Consider the following 11,179-nt stretch of genomic DNA (forward strand, 5'->3'; position numbering starts at 1 on the left):
CTGCATGATCTGCATTGAAAGCATCCCAAGAAAACAGGCAGAAAACAGCAACCTTTCATTAAGCCAAGCCGAACACATTTCCAACCAGCGAGCATGTGTCATTATGAGCCACACTAAGGCAATCGACACAGGCAGTTGTGTTGGACACAGCAACTGAAGAATAGCTCAGAACACTTTAATATAAATGATGCAACATGACTCTGCACTACGGTATTTTCTGTTGGCTGCATTTGGCAACAAAAAGAGCTCATAACTATTAGAAAGGCTCTGCTGAAAGCAGTGCAGCTAATGCAAACCCAAACCACGCAAACTAAAGCTTCGATACCATCGGACTCATGTCGATGGATGAATTTGCACTGCAGGCACATCTTTACAAAACGCAGCAGCCCACTTTCAGAATGTGTGCCAGGCCTGCCATCTTTAATATCTGCAGACTAAACACTGTGCCTACCCAGATTCACTAATCATTTAACATTGACATGGTCTGTAGACTGCATGCACAGATTGCATTACTACTTAACTGCATAGTATCACTAAGACCCCTGATTTTCTGCGGCGGTAAATTTCAAATGTCATGAATTGAGAACCAATAATCTGCAATATTGTGCATGAAGCCTCCCGCATGTTAACCCATGTAGCCTTTTGAGCAGCAGCAGCCACCGTACCGTCACTTCTTGCCTCGCTACTTATGAGTGTCATGCTGCGCAGTTCTGTGCTCGATCGCCCTTTTTTTTCCTCTTCCCTACTCACTTCACGGCCTTCTATTCTTTCTCAACAGCCAGCACCGCCTTCTTTCCACATTTGCGGCAACTCTTTCTTGCCTGTGCATACCCAGCGCTTCGCATCGATGGCCTAAGGTCATTGAGAAGTTGGTTTTCCTTTGCAGCTTACCAGCCTACTGGGTGAGCTCGCTTTGAGCATCTCGAAGAAAAGCGAAAAAAAAAATGCCTATATTCGCAGCTTGGTTCAGAATATAACGCAGCATACTTTCTGAAGCGGCTAATTCGAGGGAAAGCTGGCATTACATGCCTGCAGATACGGTAATGCTCCTTTACACAGGTGCCATTACTGTCATTTAAAGCATGTCAAGGCGCATTAGCAGACCTTCATTTGCTGCCAGATTCTACCTTTCAAGAGAATTCAGCTAAACAAATTAATCAGATTCTAATCATTCTACCATCCCTAGTGATGCCCACAAAAAATATCATTAAAAAAAAAGAGAGAGAGAATGTGGCAACATACAATTCCAGGAAAAATGATAAAACCTACGATTTTTTGTGCAACTGCGGAAAACAAGGGGCCTTAAAGATCGACTGAGCACAACTCCATCCAATAATCGTCCTCAGTAAAAGTTGATTCTCGGGCTCTTTCTGGGTATGTTAACATTTGTCCAACAGCAAAAGAACCATTTATGTCTGAGAAAATTGAATTTCTGAATTTTCCCGCCGTTCAAATTTGTGACGCCTGCACCGAAAAAGACTCCATGGTAACCATTGTGCAGTGAATAGCTATGTATCTTAGCCACTGGGATCGGTGAAAAAATTCAGTGTTGTTGCGTGCATTTTCTCACAAAATCGTCCACTGGTGGCGACAACTGTATTTGATTTTTTTCGTCTTTTCTAGTTTATAAAGGCTCCATTTTCGATGATAGTGGGGCCATTTGTTGTTAGAATGCCATGGGCTATCAATACAGGCCGATTTAAATTTGTCCTCAGCGTCTCTTTTAACTATCGCACCCCACTACCGATTTACTAACATAAAAATTTGAACCAGGAAGAGAATACTGGCCCAAAATAACAATGCTTTCAACCAAAAATGCTTGTGGAACGCAAGTAAACAGGTTCATTGCACTCAAAGAGTGCTTGCAGTTTCAAATTAAAATGTGTGGAATGCATTCTAATCACTGGATCGAACTCTGAAGCCGAGCTGCCTGCCAAGGGCAACGCCTGGAAAACAAAATTCCCCACGTTGACCAGAGAGAGAGAGAGAGATGTCTCACCTCTGGAATGACGTAGTTGCCAGCAATGATGAGAGAGTTGAGCAAGTTCTCCCGTCCATCACTCCTCGGCTCAAAGATTGGAATCTGGCCAGGAACACAAACAGCACAGCTGCTGCCAACCCTCCCAGCACATGGCACAAAAACAGCAGCAGCTGAGTTATTTTAATAACAGCCGGATGTCACGGTATCACGCGCCTGTCCCAACGCATTGAGCAGCAGGCACACTGCTAAGCAGCGACCAGTCCAGGTCACCATGTCGCAGTGTCAAATGTTTGTCCGAAAGAAAAAAAAAAGTACTGTCCATTACTAGCTTAACAACAACTCAAAACAGCTGACAAGCACCACACCACAATCAGAACCGCACTTCAAAGCTGGCTCAAGAATTTTTCAGGTTGAAGTGAAATTAGACTCAGCATGAAAAATTAAAGAAACGTTAAGTGAAGGTAAACAATAGCCCTTCACTTAGCCAAGTTTCAATGGTGTTGCTAGTGCATTTAGTGTAAAATCAAGGCTATCTTAAGGGGGGACCCCGGTCTTGAAAAAAAAATTTTTATTAATGAAGTCACAGTTGTGAAATTTTCAGGCCACATGTATTTTTGGGCGCTGATTCTAGAACTAGATTCTAGATCATAGAACTTGAGTCATAGTGTTTTGAAGTTTTCGCTTCAGAAATGAGAAGAAAAGTGTGTATTCCCGTTTCTGAAGTGGCAGCTTCAGTACCCCATAACTCAAGTTCTATGATAGCCAGGATGATAATTTCACCCTTATTGCATTCCTTCGTGTCAAGAGAACCCAATGGCATGCATTTCAGCGAGTTTCCTGCAGCAAATTTTCTTCAAAACTTTTCCCAAAATACCTGCATAAAAATTGCACAAGTGCTCAAGGAATTGTTTTACACGAAATTAAATGACATATCTAAAATCAGCACACAAAAATACATGTGGCCTGAAAATTTCATTACTATATCTAGATTAATAAAATTTTCTTTTAAAGACCAGGGTCCCCCCTTAAAGGTGTAGCCAATGGACTTTCCGTGGTGTAATTTCTGAAATTACGTCATTAATTTTTGCAAACAGATCAATGAACCTGAATGAGTCAAACACTGCCACATCAGACCCTCAAAACCTTTTCACTCTTCCCTAGCAACATGCAGCAGCAGCGGAGAAATACAGCTACCAAGTTAATGTCATGTAATTAAGAAACGCATGATTGCTCCAAGCAGAAAAAGCATATAGAAAGAACACTACCTTCAAAAGGCATGTACAGAAAATTGGCTGACAGTATTGGCTAGTTAGTAGTACTGCACAGAAGGCTACAAGAAACAGAGACCTGGTAGCAGAATTAATTGAAAAAGAATGCAATGCCCATAAACTGATTCACTGCGATGAGAAACACCGAACTTGTGTTGAAGCAGCAAAATCATCCCAGCTTCTGCTCTCTATTTGCAGAAGCATCATGACAGTGTACTTCGACGGAAAAGCCATTCATGGCACAGGTTGACAATTGAGGTTCAATCCCGTTTTTGGTTAGCATTTGCTCATTGAATAATAGTTAGGTGTTTCCTATAATACTAGACTATGCTCTACAACAGCAAGCAACTGGGTAGCAGGTATGTAGCAAAAAAAAAACAAAAAAACAGTTAAATGTGTCAGGTGACATGTGTGCTCTAACATTTCGTTCAGCCGTAGCCTATGCATGGAACTGTGAGAGGCTGCCCACCTGTGAGCCTGTGATGATGACAGACTTGCCCAGGTTTTCAAGCATGAAGGACAGGGCGGAGGCAGTGTAGGCCATAGTGTCAGTCCCATGGAGCACAACAAACCCATCAAACTCTTCGTAATATGCCTGCAGACGAAAAAACATGGCAGCAGCAACATACGTCAGAGGGGGCTAGAAAAAAAAGAAGGAAAAATAATATTTCCCTGCCCGCACTGCTCAGCGGCACAACGGGCTTAGGATTAGCGACTGCTGAAAACCCCAGCAAAACTGCCTACAGCCTGCCTCATTCTGCCTCATTTCACAAGCAACTTTTATGCATCACAGGAGACTAAAGCCACACTATTCTATTCAAAATTAATTGTCAGTTACCTGCATTGCAAATTAAACTAAAGCAAGCTTGAAAATTTACGAAGTATACGCTTCATTAAACGAAACATATTTATTTAACTCGACATTTTAATCGAAAGACCGATCTTTTTCAAAGTGAACAAGATCGGTCTTCTGATCAAAACGTCGAGTCAAATAAATGTTTCCTTTAACGAAGCATATACTTCGCTATATACTCCTTTAAGCAGTCAAGTACTTCATGCTCTCGCAACCCCCCCCCCCCCCCCGCACACACACACACACGCACACATACATATATAAGCAAGTCTACTTCTTAGGCACAGACTACTATTTACTGGATTATGGCATAAATGAATGTCAAAAGTGCGCAACTATGTTCAGAGATTATTATGCAGTTTTTGTGATCACAATACCTCCTTCTTGCTTGCCTCTCAAAAATTGCTTTCTTGTGTTGCCAGCTAATATTTTGGTGACTTCGGATGTATGCAATTATTATGTATGCAAGTATGCAAGTTCACTTTTCTTTCAAGGGCCTGGTGCTTTTGCTAAATGAAGCAAGTTGAGCTGATTTCATCCTTCAAATAAATTTGATGGCACCTGCATTCCTTGCATGCAAATCTGTTCCAGGCTTCTTGCAGTTCTTGAAATTGAAGGAATTATTTGGCAGGTTCAGAAGCTTCTGAGAACACAAAATAAGGCCTACAGTGATTAAGCTCCTCTCGTACTTTCAACAGCCTGTGTAAGAGACTATATTAGAAACATTCATGAATGACAAATCATTTTATTACATTACAAAGTAGTCACCGTAACTCTCTTGCAAGAAAGCTTAATTCCTGTCAGTTTTTATCCTGGGGTCAAAAATGTTGATGTAGCATGTTTTTAACCCACCCAGACTACAAGTTAAAAATTATGTTCAACATCTTTAGCTATCAAATGCATACTGCTTCTTAAGTTTACCACTTTTTCAATGTGGTAAACAAACCCATGAAACCAATAGATCACATGATGGTGAACAAGACACATATGTCTCCTAAGCATAGGAGAGGACCCACAATCTTGCCTTGAAAACTGCTTGCCTTTGCCATTACTTGTTTCAAATCCCCACTGCTCTTTCGTAAATACTTTTTTATGGCATGTATTATTAGCCAGCAGGGAAATCTCGCTGAGCAAATGTGGCCAGTAGTGCATCCAAACCCCCCAACAAAATATTAAGCACAGTCCTTAAGCAAAGAACCATGAACAGCTTGTAGTGCCATAATAGAGACACAGCGTCAAGAGCAAGAGATACCACAAGAAGTGAGATGTTGAGATTTCTGATCAATGGTAACTTTGGCAATGTACACTTCATTTAAGCATCTAAAATGTCCTAGTAGTGAGATATCCCGCAAGTGGTGACCCTTCATGTTGAACAGATTTTGTAACTTTGACAAAAGGTGTATCAAAGTCCCTTTACGAAGCACAGGAAATTCTTTCTACCATCATCAGCAAATGAACACCTGCCACATAAGATGCACACAAAGCAGTTCAACTGTATGACCAGGCTTTAGCTTTGCGTGGCCATGATTGCAATTTCAGCACAAATAGAAAACGCAAACACAGCTTTCACCAGTGGCCACTATTCTGACAAGGGTGCTTCGCTGCACTGCTTGCAGCACCCATAGGAAGCTTGCCTAGAGGGCAAAAGTTGGTCTCATTGCACAAATATTTGCTCTGGGTTGCTTAATGCCCTCTTATGTCGTGCAAAAAAAGCCTGCTGTGGCTATATTAGCGTCATCTATCTACACACAATATGTCAAATTCTACTCCTGTATCAGTAATAGTCCTCCAGCAGTTCCCACAGCTTCATCCCCTATGGAAAAACTGCATAATAATGCTTTGGGTAGCAGCTTCACAGGTGGCAAGCTCAATGCCACCACTCACAAGAGTTTTTTTGGTGCAACTCTGATTTACTTGAAAATGTAGACATTGACAATCGCAGCAGTTCACTTCATTTTTGTTGAATTCAGTAATTAACCCCATTGAACACAGTTACTAAACATATCACATGCTTTTTTTTGCACTCTGAGGACTCTGTATTTACACCTAATTTTATGTTTATATATATTTTTTAATTTAGCAGTTTTAACATCACTGCTAGATGTGAGAAAAATGAGGCACTCCAAATGGCAGCTCAATCCAATCACCCTTTTTCATTTTCATTCGTAGATGGTCAATTCTAAACACCACCATATGGATAAACAAAAAGGTACAGTAAGTAAAAAAAAAAAAAAGCTGAGCCATGTCATGAATAAAAGCAGCTTTGCAAAGCTATACTTATGGAAAGAAAAAAAAAAGAGACCTTTATAATGAACACAGACAAAAGTACACTGAAAACCTAATCTGCTCAAGTTCCAAATGCAGTAGAAACCCAACAGAGACTTTAGCTTTAAACCAGCCAGCAGCCTTTTCATGCTGTTAATATAAACTACCTAAAAGAACAATTAAATATGGCATGATAGAATATATAGATGAATATAACAATAAACCATCTTCTGTTCCCAGCTTCTTCTTTACCATATAGTACCACTCACATGAGCCAACTAGTAGGCAGCCACGCCTCCAGCTGTCTATACAATTTTACGTTTCTAAATTGCTCAATCCCTGTTAGTAATCAAGTCATTGCTTCTAGTAAAGTTAAAAGGAGCAATAAGAATATACAAGAGATGACCAGAAAAAAAAGGATATATAAAATAACGACAAAGCAATACTTTGGTTTTCGCTAGTTGCCTGTAACGAGACATAACTGCACAAATGCAAACTGATGTGAATACACGAGGACAAACAAACAGAGACAGGACTGACACCAGTCCTGTCTCTGTGTGTTCATCCTCATGTCTTCGCACCGGTTGGCATTCGAGCATAAGCAACTCTCTCTGAAAAATTATAAAAATGCTCAAGCAGATGACTCACCCGAATATCAAGAGCAATACGGACCCAGTCATCCATTGTGGCATTAGACGAATCAAGCAGCGGGTCATATTCATAGATAGTATACACTACGCGATTGATATCTCCGGTACAACTGCAAGGAGTCAAAGGGCACAAGCATTTCATATCAACCATACAGCTGCTCAGTGAAGGCCACTAAACAAACTGCAAATCTCAAAACTGGTACAGAAACCCTCTGCAAGCCGGCACAAGATTTAAGGCAGAATTGTTCACACATATCATGAGCAAAATTTTACCGGATCCCAATTTGGGGAATAAAGTTTACTTCTGCAGTTAGATAAGATTATATATATATATATATATATATATATATATATATATATATATAGGTAGGTAGGCGGTGGTGTCCACCAAGAAAAAACTCCTTTTGCACAGTATTTCGTGCTTAGCAACGCTAAACCGCCAGCAATTTTTTTCCTGTGCTTGGGAACATACAATGGGGTATCAAATATGCAGTTTGCTCTGGGCAATGAGCGTTATCTGCAGGAAAAGTAAACTATCAATGTGATGTGCACAGGATCACGGACAGCAATGCATGCAAGCTCTCACAACAAGCTCTATATTCTTCCAGTAATACATGCATGCACTCATTCCAGCACACAAATGTGACGAGAAAATTGGACTGTCTGTCAGTTATACAGCTCTCCTCGTACACACACTTTCTCTGCGCACAGGATAGTTGGCTTAACTACCACATGCCTATTAGTTGTGTGCTGGCAACTCAGCATGACATGGCATATAGAGAAAGCAACGCATCGCGCGTTGATTTTGTTGTTGCTCAGTGACATCACCTGCTTGCTGATAAACCACACTATGCCTACACCTCTGCTGCAAGCAACAGGCAATAACATCTTATCAACAGCTATCTTTTTCTTAGGTTACTTTTTGCCAGCACCAGACAGAAGGGCAGTCCCGAAGGAGGAAGTTGTTTTTTGCAGACAGTTTCTCCAGGTTGAATTTACGCCTCTGCTGCAGGCAATGGGCGACAACATCTTATCAACAGCATTCTTTTTCTTAGGCCACTTTTTGCTAGCAGCCAGACACAGAAGAGTACCTCTGAAGGAGGAAGTCCCTTTTTGCCGACAGTTTCTCCAGGTTGATTCAGTGCTGGCTAGGAGTGGTAATAAACTCTCTTTATCTCAGAAATATCTACGGAGAAAACTAGGAAGACTAGGCAAGCTGACACAGATCAGCTGTGTCAACTGACATGCACATTTATCAGCAGCTACACTGACCAGACGTGTCTTCGTGTCTGTGCACTTTTTCTGCAGTGTAATAAGCACACACAGAGACCATAAAGAAAGCTCTTCCTGCAACGAATGGACTTCCTTGTCACCTGACAGCTTTCAGAGAGACTGCATTGCAACATGCATAGCATGACAGCCTCATACTTTCTTCTTAACAGATGGTACAGTTTGAGCCTGATTCACTCGGAGATTTTTTTTTTTTTTACGGCAGCACCCCTTTAGTTACGCAATGCAGGGCTCTTTATTAAAGCTATGCTGCAAACCACATGACCTAGCAAACCTGTCCTCATTGCACAACAGTGAGCTAGCTTGTTCTCACAGCACCTTTCTATCTTTTCCCCATTACATCAGTTCTTGTGGCCTCATATTCTAGGAAACAAGATAGAGCAGCGTAAAGATGGGTTGCGCAAAAAGGACAATCACATGAAAGAAGACAGGGCAAGCGGGTCCCGTCTTCTTTTATGCGATTGTCCCTTTTGTGCAACCCATCTTTACGCTACAAAGAACCGACTTGGCGAACAACTCGTCTTGCTGAAGATAGAGCAGATGACATTCAGGATGTCATTCATAATTTTTTTTTCTCGGGGCTGACTTCTTATCACAGAGTACATGGGCTCGTCAAGTGGACTACATTGCAACCTTCCATGGTTGTTGCATAATGATAAGATGCTATGTCTTTTCTCTGCATAGCGGCAATGCACACCAACTTCTAATTCACAGAAGATAAGGTTGAGCGAAATGCACTGTGATCACCTGACAGCTACAGGTAACCTAAATGATACTACCGATTGCACTTCCTTAGAAAGGCACTTGGATAAGCTTCCCTTCGAGGGCAGACTTCCACAAGGGCTCTTCATGCAGGCTGTGAACTAGCGCATTTCAGCTTTGGACCTTCCTCTCTACTGCTCCAACCTCATAACCAAAAATCTGTGAAGAAGTGAAACGTTTCATGATACTGCGATGAGCAAAAGTTGCCTGATAATTCTACTAAATGGGTATATCGCTACCAATTTTGCAAACAGAAATCAAGGAGAAAATAATCATTTGGCAAGACTTAAAGGATATTCAGCTTGCAGTGTATAGTTGATTTAACTAAACTTCTGTTTGGGCTAGATGGTGCATAGCTATAGATGAAATGAATTTTAAGCGCACACGAAAAACGCACACAAGAGGAGACACACAGGACATAGCGCCTGTCCTGTGTGTATCTCCTCTTGTGTGCGTTTTTCGTGTGCGCTTAAAATTCATCTATAGTGTATAGTTGCTTCAGCAGCAACCAAGCATTCAAGGCCGTTCTATGTGCTATACATGCCTTTGCTCACAGCTTTCACGCCTGTTCTGCGATACTGCCCCATTCACTGAAAAAATTTGTTCATGTTTCTGCTGCTCTAGAGTTATCCGTGACCTCGATTTGCACCGTAAAACCGGTTCGTGAGACCTCGGAAAATTTTTATTTTTAAATTTTCCTCTTTCACTTTACGAAGCAAGACTGGGGCATGGCGATCGAATGACGCGATAGAGCTACTTACGGCAGAACCAGGGGCGGTTTATTCGGGTCCGTAAAGTGCGTGCTCGAGTACTCAGCGTCGTGCAGTTGCGGAAAGGTGCGCAGGCGGTTTTCCAGCACTTGAGGCATCGGACGCAACACTGCAGAAAGAGAGACAGCTGATAAAGAAAAAAGCGTACAAAGGAAAGAAATAACTTCGTACTACAGCTGCGCGCGCGCTGCGCCTGAGATGGGCACGATAGCGCGCGGGTTCTCGAAGAACTCAACTAAACGATAAAGTTGCGCTCGGACAAGGCAGCAACTCCTAGCGCATATTAATTTGACGCGTATGGTTGTACGTATATGCGAGTAAACATTTCGAGATGCATTTATATATGCAAGCTGTTTTACGCTGCGATCGCGGCTGGGAGCAGAAGAGTACAGTCGCGCGCGTCATATTGATCGTGCAAAGTCGAACCAGCCAGAGAACTCGGGGAAATTAGCGGTACATGTAAGTACAGGTGTGCGCGCCACGTCTACCTACCGCCACTTTCGCAATCCCGGACCATGCCGATGGTTCCGCCGCTGTAGAGCACCAGCACCTTGGACTCATTGTAGTGCGACTTGGGCTCCTGGCTAGTGAGGCAATCGCTCGTCTTTCGCAGCACCTTGGGCGCGTACGATGTGTCGAGCTGACTGCGAGGCGACTGCTTCGCCGTGTGCCGCCGAAGAAGCGGCGGGCTGGCTTCGCCGTTGAAGCCATTCTTGCGAATTTCGAGCGATGGGCTCGACGATGCAGATCGAGACACCCGAGAGGTCTGGCTGTCACCGGAGTGCGACTCCTGATCGACTTCCGACATCTTCCCGTTCGCTGCCGCCAGCGTCGAAGTGCGGAGCGCGAGAAGCAGGAGCGTCTTCGTTCACGTCGCGATCCACTTTCGCTTTCGCGCCGCCGACGACTGCGACAGCCGTGCCGACGGGTGAATGAACCCGCGAATCCCTACCCACGCGGCGGCGGCTGACTGCGTTGACAGCGCCAACGACTGCCCGATCCTCTCCAGAAAGGAAAGTGGGCAAGGCACTTATCCGCAGGACGGGCGCTCGCTCGACACTCTAGTGGCCACACTACAAACTAAAAACTCCGCATCTCCGTGACCGCGACTACACTCACACTGTACCGCATTCCTTCTTTCCTCCATGCTGTACCGCGACCAATGTTACTGCACGTGAAGCGCGCGAAGAAAGCTCGGAGGCCGAGTTTGCGTAGGCAGGTGTTTGTCAGGGTATACGAGTCTTGGAGGCTGTGCTCTGTTAAGTATCAAGCTAACAAGTCAGTTTAACAAACAATTTGATATTGTTTACATGGCAATAGTTTTTAAATGAGTAACTTTT

At 43.0% G+C, this 11,179-nt stretch overlaps 1 protein-coding gene across 1 annotated transcript in view; it reads right to left on the bottom strand.

Moving 5' to 3' along the window:
• LOC149332367 (L-asparaginase) overlaps positions 1-10,966 on the bottom strand; it is a 37,829-nt gene extending 26,863 nt beyond the window's left edge. The window contains exons 1-5 of the mRNA XM_089557272.1: positions 10,332-10,966; positions 9,831-9,948; positions 7,016-7,127; positions 3,719-3,844; positions 2,000-2,083 (exon numbers count right to left, since the gene is read on the bottom strand). Of these exons, the coding sequence (XP_089413398.1) occupies positions 2,000-2,083; positions 3,719-3,844; positions 7,016-7,127; positions 9,831-9,948; positions 10,332-10,647 (756 nt within the window). The 5' untranslated portion in view covers positions 10,648-10,966. The remainder of the gene's footprint in view (positions 1-1,999; positions 2,084-3,718; positions 3,845-7,015; positions 7,128-9,830; positions 9,949-10,331) is intronic.
• Between the last annotated feature and the right edge of the window lie 213 nt (positions 10,967-11,179).

The sequence above is a fragment of the Amblyomma mixtum genome, chromosome 8, assembly GCF_055824585.1.
Source record: "Amblyomma mixtum isolate Tamu chromosome 8, ASM5582458v1, whole genome shotgun sequence".
In the NCBI taxonomy this organism is placed as follows: domain Eukaryota; kingdom Metazoa; phylum Arthropoda; class Arachnida; order Ixodida; family Ixodidae; genus Amblyomma; species Amblyomma mixtum.